The sequence below is a fragment of the Panthera uncia genome, chromosome D1 (genome assembly GCF_023721935.1).
Source record: "Panthera uncia isolate 11264 chromosome D1, Puncia_PCG_1.0, whole genome shotgun sequence".
Classification (NCBI taxonomy): Eukaryota; Metazoa; Chordata; class Mammalia; order Carnivora; family Felidae; genus Panthera; species Panthera uncia.
The window spans coordinates 24,327,961-24,351,354 of NC_064808.1; the positions used below are offsets into that span (position 1 = coordinate 24,327,961).

General features: G+C 40.1%; 1 protein-coding gene across 1 annotated transcript in view; it reads right to left on the reverse strand.

Moving 5' to 3' along the window:
* TRIM44 (tripartite motif containing 44) overlaps positions 1-23,394 on the reverse strand; it is a 110,247-nt gene that overhangs the window by 57,669 nt on the left and 29,184 nt on the right. Inside the window, exon 3 of the mRNA XM_049648188.1 lies at positions 6,776-7,015. Coding sequence (XP_049504145.1) covers positions 6,776-7,015 — 240 coding nt within the window. The remainder of the gene's footprint in view (positions 1-6,775; positions 7,016-23,394) is intronic.

Here is a 23,394-nt window from a genome sequence, read left to right on the forward strand (position 1 = left end):
AATAATTTTAAATTCACAGTTACACAACTATTATCACAAACCTGCTTAAAAACTAGATATATACAGATACAAAATTATGATTTTATTGTCCTTAACTTAAAAAGAGAATTTTATTTATTTTGGGAAAGAGAGAACGTGTGAGTGGGGGAGAGGGGCAAAGGGAGAGTGAGACAGAATCCCAAGCAGGCTCCAGGCTCAGAGCAGAATCCAACGTGGGGCTTGATCCCATAATCCCGGAATCATGACCTGAGCTGAAATCAAGTGCTGGGCACCCAACCGATTGCGCCACCGAGGAACCCCTGTTTTCCTTAACTTCTTTAGAAGCATGTGACTGTTTGATATAAAATTATAACGCCTTGTAGTGTTTATAATGTAGATTTTTTACATATGACAACTATAACATAAAGGACATAAAAAGAGAATTGGCCTATATAGTTTCAAGGTATCTACATTTTATAAGAAGTGGTACTATATTAATTATAAGTAGACAGAAAATGTAAGGATCTATACATATATATAACATACATTACATATATCACAATATATGTTATAATCCCCATTGAAACCACTACAAAATAAGAATAAAGTAACAGAGCTAAAAGCCCAAAAAATATATTAAAATGGAATTCAATTAACAGTGAATTCAAAAGTCCAAAAGAAGACAGGAAAAGATAAGAGGAATAGAAATAAAGGGATAAACAGAAAACAAATCATGGCTGACCTAAATTTAACCAGGTTAGTAATAACATTAAATGTTAATGGGCTGCATACTTCAATTAAAAGGCAGAGATTATCCGGAAGATGAAAGAATAAGTAAGACCCAGCCATACGCTGCCTAAGAGAAACACACTTTTAACAAAAGATAGACCAAAAACAAATGGATAGAAACATACCATGTATAACAGTAAGTAAAAGACTGGATCAGCTCTACTAATGTTAGATAAAATACACATGAATACAAAGAGTATTGTCAGAGAAAAAGAGGGACTTTTTATAATGATTAAAGGGTCAGTTCATCAGAAAGACATAACAATCATAAGCATGTATTTGCTTGAAGAGACTTCCAAAATATCTAAAGAAATTGATAGAGTTAAAAAGAGAAATAAATAATTCCTTAATCATCCTTAGAAATTTAACCCTTCTCAGCAGTTGATAGAACTGGACACAAAAATCAGTAAAAACATAAATTATTTGAACACTAATTGATATTTAATAGAACACTACAACCACAAACTACAAAACAGGTGCACATATGCATTTACCAAGATAGACCATATGCTGGGCCACAAAATACGTCTCAATAAATCTTAAAAACTTGAAATCATTCAGAACATGTTCTCTGATTATCACAATGTAAAAAGTTAGGAATGAATAACAGTATGACATGTAGGAAAATCCCTAGTATTTGGAAACTAAACAAGACACTTATAAATAATCAGTGAGTAAAGAAAAGATATCACATGGTAAATGAAAAATATTTCAAACTGAATGATACTGAAAATAGAACACAGCCAAAGTTTAGGATTCAACTAAAGCAGTGCTTAGAGAGAAATGTACAGGTCTGAAAACTGACTTTAAAAGGTAGTAAAATCAATGATTCATAAAGCTAGAAAAAAGAATAAGTAAATTCAAACTAAGCAGAAAAAAAGGAAATAAAAACAGATATAAACAAAATAGGAAAGAATAAAATTAGCAAATCAAAAAGTTCTTTAACACTAACCAAATTAATAAAATAGCAATTAGACTGCTCAATAAAAAAAAAGAAAAATCACAAGTTATCAATAATGAAAGACAGGTTATCATTCTAGATGCTGTAGTTAAAAAAATAACAAGAAAACACTATGAACAACTTTACAGTAAAAAATACCACTTAAATGAAAACAACAAATTCTGTGAAAATTACAGCACAAATAAACACAACACAACTTAAATACAACACAAATTAAATTTAAATAAACATGAAATCAAAACAGCTCTATATTAAAGAAATTAAATTGGTTATCAAAAACCTTTACATTAAGAAGTTCCAGGGTAGATGATCTTGCTAGTAAACACTACCAAATATTTAAGGGAGAAATAACATCAATCACACACAAACTTTCAGAAGATGAGGAGGGGATACTTCTCAGCTTGTTTTCTGAGGCCAGCTAACCCTAATAGGTAAGCCTGACGATGTTATAAAAATATCAAACTACAGATGAATATCCCTCATTGAACACAAACATAAAAATTTTAATTGAACCCAGATAATAAATACATAATGGCCAAGAGGGAGTTTATCTCAGAAATGCAAGGTTGATTTAATATTATAAAATTAATCAATATAATCAGCCATTACAATAAAATAATTTAAAACACCCATATAATCACTTCGATAGATACAGAACAAATATCTTATATACACCACATTCATTCAAATTATTGTTCCCCATAGCTAATGTGTCATTTCTCTGTAGCTACTTTGCTTTCGAGATTTTTTTTGTCCTTCGTTAGTTTGATTTTAATGTGTCTGGGTATGAATTTCTTGGATTTATCTTGCCTGGGTTCATTCAACTTCTTAAGTCTCTAGGTTTATGTCTTTCAACCAAATTTTAAAAGTTTTGAGCCATTATTTCTTCAATTTTTTTTTCAGCCCCACATTCTTTTTGCTCACCTCCTGGACGTGGGTGACATGTATATTAGGTCTTTTTTTATTGTCCCACAGGTCCTTGAGACTCAGTTTTAGTTACTTTTCTTTTTTTCTTGGTTGTTCAGATTGGATCTATATCTTCAAATTCATCAATTCTTTCCTTTCTTATCTCCAATTTGCTACTGAGCCAATCCAGTGAATGCTTTATGTCAGTTACTGTATTTTTCAGTTCTAAAATTTTCATTTGGTCCTTCTTTATATCTTTTATATCTTTGCTGAGATTTTTTAGTTTTCATTTGTTTCCAGAGCATGTGTTATTGCTCACTGAGTCATTTTCATTAAATAGTGGCTTTAAAATCCTTTGATAATTCTAAAATCTGTGTCATCTTGGTTGTGGCCTTTTCTCAGAGTTGAGATTTATTGGTTCTTGGTATAATGAGTGATTTTGGACTGTATCCTGAACATTTGAGTATTTCAGAATCTGATTCCTATTTAAATCTTCTATTCTAGCAAGATGTCAACCTATTTAAATTCAAAACATATGTCCTCTTACATTAATGTAACATTGCGCATCAGCTATACTTGAATTTAAAAATAAATAAAATAAAATAAAAATAAAAATAAAAATAAATTATGGTTTTTTAAAAAAAGAAGAATCAGAACACATGTCCTAGATCAGGTCTGTGGACTATGGTTCAAACATCAATTTAGTTTCAAAGATTCTGCAGTGCTATTCTGGTCTGCCCCACTACGTGACAAAACTCCATGCTATAGTCAGCACAGTGCTAGCTGGAGCAGGGGCACCAATTCATTACTACCGGGTAAGAGTGGAAGATGAGGTTCTACGCGCTGACCCCGTTAGGGAGGTATATTGTCTAGTTAGTGCAGGGGTGGGGAGGGAGGAGTTAGAACTCCATCTACAGTCTCCATAGGGGAGGGATACTACTTCCTTCCAGATGCTGCAGGGCAGGGGGGTAAGTAAGAGTTCTACCCACAGGCTCCATGGGAGATGGGCACCACTGACTACTGAGAGAGGCAGGGGTGATGACAGAAGCCAGTCTTTCACCTAGAGGCTCCAGGGAAAATCAGGGGAGGATAAAAAATAGGTTTTCACTCCACCGGCTCCACTACTGCAGTGCCATCTGGGGCTGGGAAGGGGTGCAGCATTATTCATGGTGTGTGTTTTCAGAATATGTAAGATGGTCAAAAGCTTTCTCTATAGCCGAAGTGCCCTTTTTCCTAGTCCTCTAACTAAAGACAGCAGGCTTTTCTTGGAGATTTTCTTTTTGTCTGTGCTCACTAGGATTTCCAGTTTGCAGGGCACCCAGGCCAGGATATACGGAAGCAAGAAAAATCCCAGAGAACTCACTGCCATGAGTCAGGACCATCTTTTCTCCACGCTTTTAAGAGTCTTCTGGTAGGTGATTTAAATACTTTGTTCGGGAATTTTTGCTGTGATTAGTGGAATAAAGTGAAATATGTTTACTCTATCTTGTTCAGAATCAGAAGCTGCAATTTGATTTAAAAAAATTTTTTTTAATGTTTATTTATTTTTGAGACAGAGAGAGACAGAGCATGAATGGGGGAGGGGCAGAGAGAGAGGGAGACACAGGATCGGAAGCAGGCTCCGGGCTCTGAGCCATCAGCCCAGAGCCCGACGCGGGGCTCGAACTCACAAACCGTGAGATCGTGACCTGAGCCGAAGTCGGACGCTCAACCGACTGAGCCACCCAGGCGCCCGGCAATTTGATTTTAAATGCATCAAAAAATAAGATGCATTGAAGATTGGAAGGCTGGAAAGACGGCTATGTATATATCATGATTCAGGTATATTAAAATGTTAATTAAAAAATGTTAATGGTAGAATCTAGGTGGAAGTATAGGGTGTAATCTGTAAAATCCTTTCAATTCTGCGATATGTTCGAAAATTTCTAATAAAATGTTGCAGGGAAGAATCTTTTGGCCAAATCCAAATGCAGATGATTAAAAAAAAAAAATCTAGAACATGCAAAAGGAAGAAAAGAATTCCTCTGTTGAGTGAAAGAGAGGTACTGGGGATTTGCTCTGATCAATAAGTTACCAGATTAGCTGGAACAAGAGGCTATTAGATGAGAACAGCTCTTTGTAAAAGCCCTAGCCAGCTGAATGCTACTTTTTGTCTTTAACAGCTTATTCTGTCCACAGCCTGGTCCTTAGGCCTTGTCGGTTTTGCATCCCTAGGAGTAATTCCATCAGAGTTAACAAGCACAGCTCAGCTGAGCAGCTGACGTGCTTAGAGGGCAGTTAATGCAGGGGAGGGACTAAATTCATTATTTGAAATGAAAATAAAAGAGAGATCTCTAAAAATTAAATCTTTACTTTTGAAAAAGCAACCTAATCAACACACAGAAAAATGTGGGGGTCCGATTTGCAGAGAATGTGGGACAGAGTTAGGTCATTGATCCCTTGAGTTAACTCTGGTTGAATTTTTTGTTTAAGATACAAAGTGAGCACCTCGACACTATAAAAGATCTTAGGAGTGCAAAGCCGTCTAGGACACTAATTCTCTTCATTTTCCCCACATAAACAAATGGGACACTTGGCATACAGCATGCAGTAGGGAAAACACACAGGCAACTGGGACAAGATGGACTTAAATCTGAACCCTGGCTCCATTTTCTACTAACTAAATGATACTGGCTCAGCATCTCTGCAGTTCTCTGTATCTCAATATCCCATCTGTAAAACAAAGATAATGGATGCTGATATAAGAATTAAGTGAAATGATGAATATAAACTGCTCTCTTCCTAGCTAGAAACTTACTTAGGCACACACTTTCTTAATTCTGGGGAGGATAAAATGAAAAGAACAAGACCTATTTTATCCTTTTCACACATGGATGAAAATTAATCAAGAACCTTGGGTGAGTGAAGCAGATAACTGTCCAATAGTCTCTTACATTTTCTGTCAGGTAGGCTCAGACCATACCTGCCTCCTGGATTATACCTTGGCTCTTCCGTTGGCTGGTGTCTTCTGTGGCTAGGCTGTCCCGGGCCAAGGCAAGACTGCTAGCTAAGCAGTAAGCTCAGTGAGTCAGTAGCAGTCCTGGAAAGTCCACAGGACTGCCCTAGGTTTTCTTCTAGAAGGGCCTACCCTTCTGGCATAAGCTTGACCAGAATTTTCAACAGTGGCTGAAATATAAATTCCATAATATTTTTTCAAATGGCTGTCTTAAATTTTATTTTACAATTATATTCTAAATGCCAGAATATGTTGTTTGGTAAAATTCCTAAGACCTTTTCTGCCTGTTACAAAATAACAATGAATACAGTGACTAACATCTGTAGTGATTCAACATATACCTTGTGTCCTTCATTCACACCTTTTTTTCCCTTAATTTTTATTATTTATTTTTGACAGAGCGAGAGCAAGTGAGCACAAGCCAGGGAGGGACAGAGAGAGAGAGAGAGGGAGATGTGGAATCCCAGCAGGCTCCAGGCTCCGAGCTGTCAGCACACAGCCCAAAGCGGGGCTCGAACTCACGAACTGCGAGATCATGACCTGAGCCAAAGTAGGAATGCTTAACCTACTTCTCCTGAGCCACCCAGGTGCCCCTCATTCACACCTTTCTTGATCCAGTGCCACATGCCTCTCTTAATCCAACAGTTATGCCCCCAATTTATGCAGTTGGCTCCATATAAAAACCAAGCTGAGGCTCCTTTCCACTACTCACAAAATCAGTCCAAAACGTTTCATTCTGGGCTGCTTTATCCCCTACATCCTGACTTACTCTCATTCACCTTGTTGTCATCCCTGTGATGACTTTATTTGGAGGCTCATTTCACAACTGGGAATCTGTCAACTGCCTTCTTCTGTGACTCTGATTTCTCACTTCCCTCCTTAACTGTGATTAGTATTTGCCCTATCGACTATACTCCTTTAAGTCATCATAGACAAATATTTTGCCAGCTCCAGCTGCTGGGTGTAGGCCCTAGCAGCCAATACTTCCATATTGGTTTATACACCGATCTCAACACTTACACCCTGTCTGAGCTTTCAATTCACTCATGTTTAGTGACCACAAAGGAGAATTTCCAGAGCTAACAAACACGGCAGTCCGTTTCCTCCAACTTCCGCTACGAATAATTATAGGCATTCTCCTTTACCTCCGCCTTTGGCTCAGCTGATTCATTAGAGGTATCATGTTGTTCCTTGGCTTGGGCCATCTGAGTCATCAACCTATCCATGTGGGACTGGATGTCTGCCAGTATCTCAGTCACATGAGCGGTAGCCATTGCTTCCTGGATGTCCACTAGATGAAGGGCCTTCTGCTCCTCATCAGCAATCACTTTCTGAACTTTCTTAAATTCCTGCTGTATAAACACCTTCATCTGGTCCCGGGTTACCTGCAGAACACAGACAAGTAAGAATAATGAGTTGGACACAGAGAAATGGAACGGCAGAGCTGCTACTGTAAGTGCTGGACCGCCCTGGCCAAAAGCACCCTGGCCTATCTGATCCTGAAGTTTTAGGAATATCCCCCAAACAATGTTCGCCTGAGATTGTCGATGAATTTCTTACTAATCTTTTTGCCTTTTTCATAATCTTTATGAAGTAATTCCGTATCCTTCCCGTTTTGCTTTTCCTTTTGTTCATTTTTATACCAATAACACATATTACTTTTTACAATTTAATAGGTAAGTGTAAATTGTAAAAAATGAACTTACTCCTCTCTCTCCATCTCAATACCATTTTTCTCTCTGGAGGGTAATTACTGGTATGTTAGCTTCCAGCCATTTCCTATCCAGTTATATACATGTACGTATACAATTATGTTCTTTTTATATAAATGGGTCATAGTGAACATACATTATGTGTCTTTTCTATTTAAATTATGTCAGTACATACAGATCAACTTCATTTGTTTTATTTTAAATGTCTGTATGATATGGATGTATACAATATGAATACTTGCATATATAAATAAAAAGTCAAACATACCCATTAAATATTTTCCTTCTTAGTGGAAATACAAGATATTTCCAAACTTTTGCTATTACAAACAACACAATAATGAACATCCTTGGATCGATCTCTTAGTATTTGCATATGAGTTTTTTTAAGAGACTTTTGGAGTCACCGAATCAATTTATATGTACTCTAAAAATACTGACTGATACAGCTAAACTGCCCTCCAAAAAAAGATGTACCAATTTCATTCCCGCAACAATGTGTGAAAGCATTCTCTACACCTTCACCAATATTAGATCACGTCAAGCCTAAAAATTTTTATCCTCTGATGAGTAAAATTATATTACAGATTTATTTTGCAGCAACCACCGAGCCAACCAAATAAAATATGGCTGCAGGCTATACGTGGCTAGGGCATTAGGTAAACAAAGTGAGAAACTACCAGAACAAGAACTTCTAAACTCTTGTCTCTTACCAGTAACTACACTTACTGATGTTTCCCAACGACCATGTTTATCTGAGGAGTACTTTCAAACCACTATGCATGGTGAATAGCTAACGTAGGGAATAGGGAAAAGGTGGAGCAGTGGACAGAAGAAAGGCCAGTAGAGAATTTTAGAGCTGAAAGAGAAAGTAGTTGTCACCTACGTGACAACTTTCTTTTACAGATAAGGAGACAGATGCAGCTGCAGGGGACTTGTAAAAGATGCAGGGGACACCAATCTTCTTGTTCCCAGTGGTGCTCTGTTCACTGTAATAGTCTCTGGGAAGGAAAAGTCAAACTGGGAAAACCTAAAAAGTAGACTGAAGAAGAGAAAGTCTAAAGAAGAGGAAAGATGGGGCCATTTTTAATTAGCTCTTAAAAAGTGAAGGAGGCCTGATACTTTAAGCAGCTTTTGTAACACTGCCATAAGAACACCAATACAAAATAAAGCCTGTATGACAGTATCCATATCCTTTCACACATCAAGTGACTAAGTGACATGAGCCCTCAGGAATTCATTATACTCTCTCCCCGTGCTAAAGAAAAGGGGAGGGGGAGTGTTAAATGTTATTAATGTCCCTGCAAATTCTGTATCAGATTTGAGAACTGTGATTTGTGTTTATTTATATAATATCTTTTTATTTTTAGTGTGTTTATTTCAAGGCTTTTCTACTTTATGATGATCTTTTACGAATGAATCTGTAACCTTGAAATAAATTACATCTTCTAAGATCTAAGACCTTCTCTTGGAGACTAAACCTAGAAAGTTTTAGCTAAGAGATGAACTTTTCTGAGTGCCTGAAAAAATCGCTCAACAGTTACAAGTGACTAAAAATGAGAACACAATAAAAACTGACTCACAACCTATTTTACTAGCCCTCACATATACATGTGGTTTGAGTCAGAAGCTGCTATCAGTCAGGAAAGGTGTGACTAGACTGCAGCAGGTGACTAAATCATGGGTTTAAAAAAAAAAAAAAAGTCAAATTCTCGACTTCCCATTGCTTTACATAGGTTTTCCAACATTTATTCTGTACAGTTTATCTTATACAGACCATCCACAAATAAGAATTGAAGGCAGAATAACCTACTCCATAAAACCTTTATCCTTTTCCCTACTAATTAACAAATAGGTATTCTCCAACCTATTTCAAAATGAAAAGAACAGATTTCTGGGCCATAGCATCCATTCAAATTCAGAGGCCAAAGAAGGGACTCCCGGGGTACCTGGCTTGTGACAGGTTGAGAAGTCAGGAGAAAGGACTCCTACCAATGGCAGGAGTGAAACAACTTTCAAAATTCCTTTTCAAGTTTTATTACACCTCCCTGCCATCAAAACTCCATTCTGCTACAAACTTCACAGTTCTCCAAGAGCAGCAGACTCCTCCTGTCAGCACCTCTACTGACATCATTTCTGAGTGGGTTTCTTGGAACTTCTTCAGCCTCTATCCTATAGCTCCCCAAAGGTGAGAGTGATAGTCTTATATTCCTATATTCCTAACTGTATTACATACAGTGTTAGTAAAAAAGAAAACTCCACATATGCAGAGAAGAGAAGGGTGGGTGTATCACAGAACGGTGAAATTGGCAATGTAAAAGATTCCTTTTTTTATAGGATCTACTAGTAATTGTTAAACTTTTTTAAAGCCCAAAACTTCTCTTACCCCGAACAAAATCTTAATGTAGAACCCTAAAATATAACAGAACCCAAAATAGAACTATTCTGCTTAAAAGAAAAATCTCCTCCTCCCCCTTAAAGTAATTCCTAGGGCACTGGTAGTGGTCTCCAGCATAATCTCCCCTGAGGTACCTGGGTTCTCTACACAAATGAAACCCTAAAAGGATTTTGCTTCCTTTGGTCACCTGGCCCCTAAGCTGTTGAAACTTAAAAGCCATGGGTTACACACAAGTTGATATATCTTTGTTATGGTTGCATTAGGGTGAGAAACTATGTTATTATTTAAACATAGAATTTTACCAAAATTACTTAAACACAGCATTGTAATTTGAAAAACTTGATGGCTTATTTGTGAATAGTTATAACAAGTGAAGATCTGAGCTCATTAGAGTGGAGTCCAACCTCTTCATTTTATAGGTAATACATACACACATACACACACACAGAAGTGCAGTAATAAAGTCAAGTTTAGAAATCAACTTCCTTTGGTCCACCCCAGTATATTCTGTGTGACAACATTACCGCCTGTAATGATCCCTTTCTGCCTGCTTCAGATCCTTCAAATTTATTTCTTCCTAATTGAGATGTTTCCTTGGTTAACAGGCAGCACTGATATTATCCCCACTGAGATGTTATTCCCCACAAGTGAATCTTGGGATAAAGGATGCACATCTGAAGAGGTAAGTTTTATCCCATGGTACATCTATATGCTCTCATAGTTAATATTTCCAAGCCAGGCTGGACCCAAGAGGCATACAGACTGGCACTTTACACATACATAATTAAACACATAAAACCTTGAATTAAGAGCTTGTACTTAAAAACAACACCATTCAGTATGCTTGACGTGGGTTATAAGCCATCAACTCCTAGCTAGCTGGCTTGTAGGAAACCAATGTTTATTTTTCTATCATAGGCAGATTATTTTTTCAAAAGGGAAAAAGCACACTAGCTAGAAAGCATCATAGCTTAAGAAAGATTTGTTCCAGAAAAGTGTTGCTGACGGGAACTGAGAAAGATGGAACACAGTCAGGAGCAAGAAAGCTACACAAAAGAAAAGCATCAGAGTCTATACTGATTGAAGAGTTAGAAATACTTGTTCTACTAGACAAATTTCCTGCAAGTAAGTTTAAAGGGTCTACTCCAAAAATGACCTAAAAAAGTGTGAACTGTATGAAATGGTTTGTGAAGACTCTAAATTCCTCCCCCAAAGGTGAAGAAGTCCACTTTTACTCCCCCTTTCCTTTTCTGAATGACTACAATTCTAAAATAGAAAAATAAAAAAGCACGAAATGGAATTTTTTCAGATGCTGCAATCTGTCTTCACTCCCACCAGCACACTGCCCTTCCCTGCATGCCAGTGTCCATGGAAACTTTCATGTTGGGAATCTCAAAGTTCAGGCTTCTATATAGCCTCTAGTATTTATTCTGGCATTTTGTTGCATGAGAGCACTGTCCAAATCTCTATCAGGCTCCAGTGAGGGCAGGTGAGGGAAGAGCTTCATCAATGAGGAGGATAAAGTCCTTTTTCAGTGTCTTTTGTGTATGAGAAGAATAGCCACTATCTGTGACTAAAACCAATGCTCATTCCTAAGGCTTGGAAAATTATCCAGCAGCCTAGAAACACAGCAGACACAAACTATGAACTACATTCCATTACTCACATTCTGATGAGGTCAAGTATTTTCCTGACAACCTGGTTAGAAGCCTGAATCGATTGGATATTACGATGGGGCACTGAGGAGGGTATAGAAAAGGTAATTAAGGTAAATATTTAATCTCTTCCTTAAACCATTTTTCTTATCTTCATCAAAAGACTCTAGACAAAAGCAGTCATGTATATCCTTACTTTCTTTCATTATCCCATTGTGTAAATACAGCACCATGGGATCTCTACCTCACTTATCAATTAGTTACTTCAAGTATCCACTCAATGAAGTAATAATGATATTTACTGTTTCTGTTATTAATATTTCTATTATAAAAGACAATAAGAAATACACCAAAATGTTGGAGAGTGGTTACCTCAGAGCAATGGGATTAAGAGTATTTTTTTTTCACTTGCAGTCCAAATTTCCTATAATAATGTGTGACACTTTTCTTGAACAGTAATTTTTAAAAAGAAATGAAGCTCAAAGAAAATCCTCAATAAGATGTTAGCAAATTGAATCCAACAATGTTATAAAAAACTTACACACCATGACCAAGCAGGATTTATCTCAGGTATGCAAGGCTGTTTCAACATTTGAAAATCAGTTCATATAATCTATCATGTCAACAGGCTAGAGGAGAAAAGTCACATGATTATATTAATAGATGCAGAAAAATCATTTGATAAAATCTAAGTTCCACTTATGATTTTAAAAACTCTCAACAAACTAGGAACAGAGGGAAACGTTCTTAACTTCATAAAAAACACCTACAAAAAATCTATAGCTAATGTCACACTTAATAATGAGCAACTACAGTTTTCCTACTAAGATCAGGAACAAAGCAAGGATGTGTCCTCTTACAGCTCCTTTTCAACACCATATTGGAAGTCCTAGCTAATGCAGTAAGACAAAAAAGGAAATAAAAGGTTTACAGATTGGGAAGGTACAAATAAAGCTGTCTTTGTTCACAAATAACATAGCTGTCTATGTAGAAAATATCAAAGAACTGACCAAAAAACTCCTGGAACTAATAAGGAATTAAAACAAGGTTGCTGGATACAGAGTTAATATACAAAAGTCTATCACTTTCTTATATACCAGCAATGAACAAATGAAGTTTGAATATAAAAGCACAATACCATTTACAATAGCAACCCAAAATGAAATACTTAAGTATAAACCTAATAAAATATGTATGAGGAAAACTACAAAATTCTAATGAAAGAAATCAAAGGAGAACTAAATAGATCCATATTCATGGATAGGAACAATAAATATTGCCAGATGTCGGTTCTCCCAACTTGATCCATAGGTGCAATGCAATGCCAATAAAAATTCCAGCAAGTTATTTTGTATATATTGATAAAATGATTCCAAAGTTTATATGGAGAGGCAAAAGACCCAGAAGAGTCAACATAATATCCAAGGAGAAGAACAAAGTTGGAGGATACTACCCGACTTCAAGACTTACTATAAAGCTACAGTAATCAAGACAGTGTGGAACTGGTAAAAGAACAAACAAATATATCAATAGAACACGAAAGAGAGCCTAGAAATAGACCCACAGAAACCCCTTGAACAAAGCAGCACAGGCAATATAATGGAAAAAGAGTCTTTTCAACAAATAGTGCTACAACAACTAGACATCCATGTGCAAAAAAAAAAAAAAAAAAATTAAACTAGCCACAGGCCTTTCATCTTTCACCAAAATTAACTCAAAATGGATCACAGACCTAAATGTAAAATGCAAAACTACAGAACTCCTGAAAGATAACACAGGAGAAAATCTAGATGGCCTTGGGCATGGTGATGACTTTTTAAATATAATTCCAAAGGCATTATCCATGAAATAAATATGTGACAAGCTGGATTTCATTAAAAACTTCTCTGTGAAAGACACTGTTAAAAGGAGGAGAAGATAAGCTACAGACTAGGAGAAGTATTTGGGTTTGTGGGTTTTTTTTTTTTTTTTTTTTTTGAGAGAGAGAGACACAGTGAGAGCAGGGGAGGGGCAGACAGAGATGGAGGCAGAATCTGAAGCAGGCTCCAGGCTCTGAGCTATCAGCACAGAGCCTGACTTGGGGCTTGAACTCACAGACTGTAAGATCATGACCTGAGCCAAAGTCAGACGCCCAACTGACTGAGCCACCCAGGCGCCCCCTGGGAGAAATATTTGTAAAAGACACATCTGATAAAGCACTGTTATCAAAATATACAAAGAAGTCTTAAAATGCAACAATAATAAAACAAACAACCCAATTAAAAAAGGAGCCAACAACCCGAACAGACACCTCACCAGAGAAGATATACAGATGGCAAATAAGCATAGGAAAGATGCTCAACATCATGTCATTAGGGAAACTCAAGTTAAAACAATGAAGTGTCATTACACACCTACTAGAATAGCCAAAATCTGAACACTGACAACACCAAATGCAGACAAGGATGTAGGGCACGAGGAACTCTCATTCGTTGCTGATGAGAATGCCAAATGGTGCAGCCACTTTTAGAAGAGAGTTTGGCGGTTTCTTAAAAACTGAACATACCTTTACCACATGATCCAGCAATGATGCTCCTTGGTATTTACCAAAGGAGCTGAAAATTTGTGTCCACACAAAAACCTGCAGAGGGGTATTTACAGTAGCTTTCTTCATAACTGCCAAACCTTGGAAGCAATCAAGATGTCTTCAAGTAGGTGAACCGATGAATAAACTGATATATTCACACAATGGAATACCATTCGACGTTAAAAAGAAATGAGCTATCAAGCCATGAAAACACATGGAGGAACCTTAAATGCATCTTACTGAATTAAAGAATTTAATGTAAAAAGGTTACACATTGTATGATTCCAACTACATGACATTCTGGAAAAGGCTATGGAGGCAGCAAAAAGATCAGTGGATGTCAGAATTCCGGGAAGAAGGAAAGATGAATATGCAGAATGTGGAGAATGTTTAGGACAGTGAAAATACTCTGTATGATACTATAATGGGAGATAACATATTACTATACATTCATTCAAACCCCCAGAATATATAACACCAAAAGTGAACCCTAATGTATACTGTGGACTTGGGGTGATAATGATAAGTCAATACAGATTCATCAAATGTAACAAATTTATCTACCGCTCTCGTGTGAAACATTGAGAGTGGAAGAGGCTAAGTGTGTGGGGGCAGAAGGTATATGGGAACTTGGTTATTTTTTTTTTTTTTTTTTTGCTCAATTTTGAATCTAAAACTGCTCTTTAAAAGTCTATTAAAAAAAAATTAAACAATTAAAACAAAACTAAATAGCCACTGAAATGGAGCCTAGAGAAGGTCTGGGGGGTGAAGTGAGCATCCAAAGGGCCAGGCCAATTCAAGTTCTTCTACGTCTCAGGCACATCAACATTTTCATTCTTTGCCTTCCCAGTTAATAACGGACCCTTCCTTCCTAATCAGACTCCCTTTTCTATAAGAAATCAAAGGGTTTCTTTAAGCCCTTTTCAACTTAAGCCCATTAAAATAGTGGCTTCCGCAACAGTCAAGCACTTAGCACATGCTACTCCCGTCATTTGAAGGTTCTTCCATGGGAGCTTCAGTCCTCCCGAGGCTCCTCAGATGAGCAGGTTTCAGCGTCTTGAAAAATTCTAAAAAAGATCTAACTAACTGATCCGATGAGTAACCAAGTGTGAAGCCACATATTTTAGAGAAGTATCGGGCTCATCAATGAGAAATGGACATCCTAACGATACGTCAGGGGGACATCTGCTTCAGGACCTCATATAACCAAGGAGCACTAAGCCTCATGATACTGCTTTTATTACAAAGTGGGAGATGGAGTTAGAAGCCACGCTGGGTGGAAAGAGAAGGTATGCCTAACTTTGGCCTGATTCCATCACTGGACATTCTCGGATCCTTTAATCCATGACAAAGACAGGGCCTTATGAATAATGACAATGAAAATACTAAGAGCTACCACGTGTAGTCAGTGTTCCAGGTGCTGTTACAAGTGTTTCTAGTCTAACTTTCAGGTAGGTAATAACGTTTTCATTTTATGTTAAGGGAAACTGAAGCCCACAGTGATTAAGTCACCTGCCCAGTGTCAGGCAGCAGGTAAGCTGTGGAGCCAAGATTCGCCTCAGTCGCCCCTGTTCCAGGTCACTGCCCTGACAGCCACCCCACAGAGCACCACGCGCCTGAAAAGGAAACTGAGCCCCCGCGAACCAGTATCAGACGACGAGAGAGCAACTCTAGTAGTTGCACAGAGGAGAGCACTCAGGATGAGAAGGCAGAGGCCCTGAGGGAGCCAGTCCTGCCTTCTGGAACCAACCAACCAGGTGACTTGGGGCAATCACTGATGAATCTCTCAGGGCCCCAGGCTCCTGAGCTACTAAGAGTGAAAAGCCAAACGGTGTCTCTTTTATCTCTAAAATGATATAACTGCATCAATTTAACATTCCTGGAGCAGTGCTTCGCCAATTTGGATTTGTCTCTAATCACATTTGTTGCCAAAACTAGAGGGGCTTTTGGGAGACTAGGAATCTGCTATAGAAATTCTGAAGGGGACACAAAACAAGAAGTAAAGAAGAGAATAAAATAAACTTTTCCCTTGACAATGCTGCCCTGTCAAGCAATTACCCTCTCTCCTACCTTTAACCACCAAGCTTATTTAGAAAGGCACCTAAAACCCACTCATGAACACCACTAAAGAGTCAACTAGTCACCAACTCCATTTAACCTCGCTAGTCACCTGTCTGTAGCATTTAGACACCACCGATGTCCCTCAGTCTTTAATTTCCTTCCAGGGTTTCTGTGACCCTGGACTTCTCGGGCTTTCTGTATATCGGCTCCCTCCCTGCAGTTCTACCCTCTCTCTCTAGGTGACTATGATGGAGAAACTCCTCTAACCAGGGTTTTTTCAACCTCAGCATTATTGACACTCGGAGCTGAGAACTCTTTGTGTAGAGGAAATGTCCTGTGCCTCGTGAAATACGTAGCAACACCCCGGCCTCTTCGCAGGAGGTGACAGTAGCGCCGCGCCCCACCTCCAGACATCGTCAAACACCCTCTGGGGTCAAACCACCTTCTCTCCACACCTTCCTCCTTAGTCATTTCATCCCATTTTTGCAATTCAGCTACTGCCTCCACACAGACGGCTCCCAAACCTCGATTTTCTCTTCAGGCCTCTAGTGTCGCAATTGCTTTTGATGTGTGGCTCTACCTGGGTGCTTTTCTGTTACTCAAACCATTAAGCCTCAACTGAGGCCTCTTCCTCCTCCTCAACATTTTCCTGCTGCCTGGTCTGAGTGGCCAGATATTAAGTACTATGGAAGCATTTCACGTGTTTTCCTTCAACTAGTCATCACAATGACGATACCAAGTGGTGGCAGTTATTATTCCATCAACTTTACAAATGAAGAAACTGAGGTCCAGAGGGGGTGAGAAACTCACATAGAGTAAGTGGCAGACCTGGAGTTTGAACCCACATAGTTTGACCACACATCTGCCTTTTAACCACAATATTATTCTTCCATATTCTCCCTTCAGACCTTGTCCTATTCCTCGCCTTCCCCCTTAATGACACCAGGGTTTAGGAAATCAGCCAGGCTCTAAACTCTGGAGTTCAGTTTTATTTTCTCCACCAGAGAATAGGTCTTTTGACTTAGTATCTAGAGGAGAAACGATGACACCTTTGCTTAGGCTCTTGCACAAAACGGTGGTCAATACATTCCGACTAAATGTGAGAAGCCATCCCACGTCTGCCTCTCCTCCACCACAGTGGCTAAAGAAGTCTGCCCTGTATCTATGAAAACCCCTTTCTTTGCATTCCCTTCCATGACTCTCCACCAAATACCTATACCCGGTCTCCAGACCCACACTCTTCACTTTAGCTCCAACTGCCACCACCCCCCTCAGGCCCTTTAGTTCAGTCCCCCTCTCACTCGTACCTCAAACTTGCTAACCAGAATCCCAAGCCCCAAAGAAATTCCGGCTGATCCTCCCTTCCCTCCTCCTTGGTGTTTAGACTTTGCTTTGTCCTAGGCAGTCCTTGGTTTGGCGTGTACCTTCGATTCAGGTAGGAACCCCGTATTCCAGTCAGAATACTCCAGCCTTCCTTCATTTTATGCTATAGTGCTTCTTCCTGTGACTGTAAATTTTGGTACCTGAGCCTAAGTACTCTCTTCTTTAACAGCTTCATGCATATGAACCTGTTGTATGCTTCTTCTGAATCTCCTCCTTCATGGTTTTCCCTCCCCCAAATGCAAATATGAACATACATGTACACGCACGCATGCACATACGCTCACAGCATTAGAGGCTCAGGACCGTGCTGCCTAAAGGCTTTGTACTGGAAAGGTCCTAACAAACAACTGAAGTGAATCTGCCAGTCAGCTGTGAAGCAGATAGCAACTGTGTGCCCCCAGTCATCTGAGAGAGACATGGTCACAGCAGACTGATGAGCAGCTCTTACGGTGAGAGACGGAGATCTGGCCACGATGGTTGTGGCATCACCACCAAGCATCCTCTCCTCCCAGGGCTGCCTGTTCATGCTGTCAGCCGCTATGACTCTATTGCCATGACAACTTGATGTGAAACCCAGGGTCACTGAAACCCAGTGGTGCTGAACTGGAGGCACCGGAGAACAGTTCAACGGGAAGCTAGGCTCACTGAGAGTCCACTCAGTCTACTGCTTGCTCTTTAGAGGCCTTTCTCCTTGCCTGACCCCAGGCTGGCAATAAAGAAAGCAATCACAAACTTCTGAACACAACTCTTCCTGAGTGAGCAGAAAAATAATTGTGAGTGACCTCCCCCCCCGCCGCAGAAATGTGAAAGGAGTCCCCCAGAGACACCCAGGACCTGTAACAGGAGTAAGAGTCAGAGCTTCCAGTTTACCTTGTTCTCTTGCTTTTCTTCCATCTTAACCTGTGCATAAGCTAGAAAGACAGTTCTTGCCTCAGAAATTATCCTGTAGGAGGTGGGAGGTGGGAACTGACACTGAAAGTTTCAGGGGTAACTAAACAGAAATACTGTTTTCAACCCTTTTAGACTTGAATATACTAAGTAGGCCTATATTACCTGCTGAAGATTAAAGCAATTTTAAAATAAGACTTAGCCCTCCTCCTCTATTCCACTTCCCTATTTGAGCATTCTCCTTGCAAAACCACAGTTATTTGTTGGCCATCAAAACCAAACAATGGCACACCACCAAGAACACCGAGGAAAGGGCACGGAGAAAGGGCAAAACAGGTCTCCTTTGCTACATGTCAAAACGGCAAACCTCACGGAGTCTGTTGTGGTAGAGAAACAGGTTTCAGTACTGACTAATAACTGTGTTTCTGAAGCTCAGAAAGGTGAAAGTTTCGTCTGTAGAACGGAGGTAATAATATCTTTCTCACAGATATTTTTTGTGAAGTCTACACAATACACAGAAAGAACTTCGTATTCTCCGGGCACACGGGAACATCAGCAGAACTATTCTGCAGGTGCAGATGACAGTAACCATGAACGTGTATTGTGTGCCTTTTATACGGTACCCACTGAGCTCTCACAGACAAAGAGCCCCCAGTTAGTTTTCTTACAGAAGGAGAACGTACACCCTTGGGAGAGCAGATTCAGATTTCCCAAAGGAACACAGGAGGGACCTTCTCATACAACCTAGGCAGGAAGAGTAAGGATGTCAATCAGGGGCTCCTTGCCTTGGTTTCACAGGCCAGCTGTCAAGGAGCAACGTTTGTCTCTTCTAGTTTGATAAGATCAGATACAGTCTACTTCAGTGACACCAGGGCAAAACACAGCACGCGGGAAGGGTAGGTCACATTCTGCCCCACAGCTCCTAAGCACAGTCTGCCTCAATCTCACAACCTACCTCTACCATATTGTCTCTCTTCTGCAGACTGAAGCCCTATTACACCCCTGGGGCAGCTAACAGTCTGCTTACCCAAGAACCACAGGGTTCTAAGGTACTAAGTACAGTTGTGAAAATACTTTTTCGCTCCCCAAGGCCATGCTTCTTTTTTTTTTTTTTTTTAATGTTTATTTATTTTAGAGACAGACAGACAGAGCATGAGCAGGGGAGGGGCAGAGAGAAAGAGGGAGACACAGAATCCGAAGCAGACTGCAGGCTCTGAGCTGTCAGCACAGAGCCCGACACGGGGATCGAACCCACAAACTGTAAGATCATGACCTGAGCTGAAGTCGGACACCCAACCGACTGAGACACCCAGGCACCGTCCGCCCCCCCCCCCCAAGGCCATGCTTCTAACCATCCTCCATTATTTCTTATCTCCTTCTCAAAAGTTTCCATTTTCAGGGTACTCAGTAATAAAAATGTAATATGATTAGTCCTAGCTTATGGGTGACGCTAAAGGCTCAGACAAATCAAGACGGACAGGTAACAAGTGCCAGAAGGACTCAGGTCATCTGACTCCAAAGTCTGTGCCCTTACGCCACAGAAGTAAAGAAAGCATGTCATACTCGACAGGTTTTTTTTCCCTGGAAGTCTGAACAAACTCTCTATTGGTATACTCTTCCCAACCCATTTCTGTAAGTAAAAGTTAGTAACTTCCTACAACTACTACTATTTCCACATAGCAATCATAAAAAGGCAATTTATTGGCATCATTAACCTTGGATAAGTCATTAAACCTGTTAAATCTTTGTTTCCTCCTCTGTAAAATGGGGATTATACCGTCTAGCTAATCAGGTTGAGTTAGGAATTAAGGATCTATCATAGAATTTATTTCACCAGCCGCAGAGGTAAACAGAAGCTATTCAACAAAGGTTAGTAATCAACTAAATCACTGGGTTTAACTGACCTTCTCTACACGGCCACAGACGGGTTTTGCCGTTTGGCTAAATGCAGTCAGGGGAGAGATGTGGTTCTCAAATTTTACATTTTATATATACACACAAGCATCTACATACAGACCTGAGGTAGACTGAGAGTCGCACTCTGTAACTTTAGCCTTAAGAGATCAAAGAAAACATCTTTTTTACTTGAGCAGACCTGAGTGTTATTTCCTAGCTGAATGAGAGGTAGAACTAACAGGAAAAGAGGAAGAAGGGAGAAAGAAGGAGGCCGAGGCCATTACATAAAAGTCTGGGTGGTTTTTATCGCTATTATCACAATAAAGTTTTATATCTAGGCACGCAGCCTCCTAAATTAAATGTCAAATACAATCCTGCGCTGGCAACATGAAGTGTGGCTGCTCTGGGGGAGCCCTGACAGCCCCACTCCCCTCTCCACACTGGTCACGTAATAAGTCCTTCAGGCTTTGGCAGAGAGTATATTATCAGGTCTCCCATCAGTGCAGACAGGACCTGGAGCAGGGGGAAGAGGACATCACAGTGTATTAATTTTATTAAGCCATTTAAAGCTCAATCCCTTTGCTTTCGAACAATGCTCTAGCCCACCAGGCAGCTCAGAAACCATGCCTACCGTAGTTTTAAATGCCCAGAGTTGATTTGTACGGTACTTCAATTAGGAGCTCTGGTGCTCCAATAGAAAGAGGATGGCCAAAGGGTAAAGCTGCAGGAGAAGGGGGAAGTAGGAAGAGAAAAAGAATCTCAGTGGTGTTTAAAGTCGAGACATATCTCCTAATGTGTTTCTTAAATGTGACACTTAATTTCTTCTGTGACTCTTAATTTATTTTTTTTTAATTTGGCACCAGGCAGTTTTGCTAACTACAGAGTCTGCTCCACAACAATAAACCTAACTGCTTCTATGCATTGATTTCTTATTTCTATTGGGAATATATGGACACACGGCTGTAAACTCCCAAGGCAGAGATATATGCCTCAACTTGAACGGGCCACGTTGCTACACTGAACTAACGCCAGGCAAGGAGGCCACGCGAGGCCTAGAGCCAACCAGCCAGCCAGAAATACCAAGGGGCTCCAACTTGGGAGATTTAACTCAACTTAACCACATGCCATTATCGCTCAAAAGAGGTAGCAGTGGCCCTTCAAAGTGTCACTAATCCTGGGAAGCGTTAATTGATCAAAGTATAGAATCCAGTTAGGTATTAACAGGTGGCTTACTTTTCTCCACAGGGATCAGAAGGCCTCCTCAACTGTGGCTTGGGACACGGCCCCCACATACCCATAGCCTTCCGCTGGAAGCAGCAGTGGTTCTCAGGACTAGGAGAAAGCTAGCAGTAGCCTTCCTTCACAGGATATTGTACAAAGCACTTTAAATGGATTATCTCACTTAATCTTCCTAACAACCCTATGAAGTATGTACTATTATCCCATCTTTTGCAGCTGAACAAAACAAAAACCTGAGCAATGAAGAGATTAAGCACAGGATCTGCCCTGGGCTGGAAAAGCGGTCGACACTGGAGGTAATCTGACCAGCCGCGGTGCCATCCAGAGCCTGAGTTTCCACTAACTGTAGAATACTGCCTCCCCATGAGAGGCTGACATCAGGTTTCTGCCCCTCATCCTTGTCTGGGGAGAAAGACAGACTATTCCCTGATGATGCTTTTAAGTGAAGGGCTGAAAAAAGGGACTGGGACAGAAATCTTTCTTCCTCTCTCAGAAGCTTTGAGATAGAACTCACATAATCATACAACTCACCAATTTAAAGATGCAATTCAGTGGTCTTTAGTACATTCACACAGTTGTGCAATCATCCCACAATCAATTTGAACATTTTCATCACACCGAAAAGAAACCCCCCAGCCCTTACCAGTCACCCCCACCCCATTTCTCCATCTCCCTCAGCCCCAGGGAACACTGGGTCTATTTCCCACCTCTATAAATCTGCCTGTTCTCGACATGTCATATATACGGGATCACACACTATCTGGTCTCTGGGGATTGGCTTCTTTCACTTAGCATCACATTTTCGAGGGCTATCCTTTTTGCAGCTTGCAATGGGTGCTTCATTTATGTGTATCGCCCGGCAGTATCCCACTGCATGGACATACCAGGTTATAGTTACACGGTCATCCGCTGGGTGGTCTCCACATTCCAGACGGTATGATCATGCTGCTGTGACCACTGGTGTGCAGTGTTGGTGTGGACACCTGTTACCATTCCCCTTGGGTATCTATCCAAGAATGGGCTTGTTAAGTCCTATGGCAACTCTGTTTACCCCTGTGAGGAACTGCCAGACTGTTTTCCAAAGTGACTGTACCATTTCCAATGTTTCTACACCCTTGCCAAGTTGAAAACGTCTCTCTACTGGAAAAACTAGAGCCCTGTAGTCCTAAAAACTGCCAGCCAGCTCTGGCTCTGCTATCACTGCCTGGGTGACCTCCGGCAGGGGGTCCTGGCACCTCAGTTTCCTCAGCTGTTAAGCGGGGGACTGGAGATGGCCTCAGACTTTCCACTGAGCCCTACATTTATTCGTTTAGTCACATCACGTGAGATACCCTGACCAGTGGGAAGACAGATGCTGTCAAAAGCTCAGCTTGGGGCTGACTACACACCTGCATACCTGACTTCGCATTAACTCAGTTTCCCCTGTACCTGAATAATCTTACACGGTGACTGGCCTGCCTGAAAAAAAAAAATTAACAGAATCTGCTTATGCTATTAGGAAGAAAACAGAAATGCCTTACTGGATAAAACTTCCCTTTGGCAATAATGGCATACTGGCCTTTAGGATTTTAGTTTTCCAAGTACCAGTTCAAAGACTGAAGTGGATTCAAATGATAAAAATGTTTATAAGGGATGATGTTAGATGAAAAAAGCAGGATACAAACTATGTATGCATGTGTGCGTGTGTATATATATATGCATACACACACCCACAAATACACACTCACACCAATACATACACATAGATACACACAGGATAACAGCTACACAGAGAGAGACAATAATACTAATTTTCTATTTGAAAGACCAACACCATCAACCAGTTTTCTCCTAGGTGTGTCTTCAAGTGTGAAGAAGTGACCATGTGCACCAGAATCATGCAGGCTGTGTATCACAAGAGCAGTCTCAGAACTACCCAGTTGGACGTTCTGGGTGAGGCTCAAGAATCTGCAGTCAAAAAAAGAGG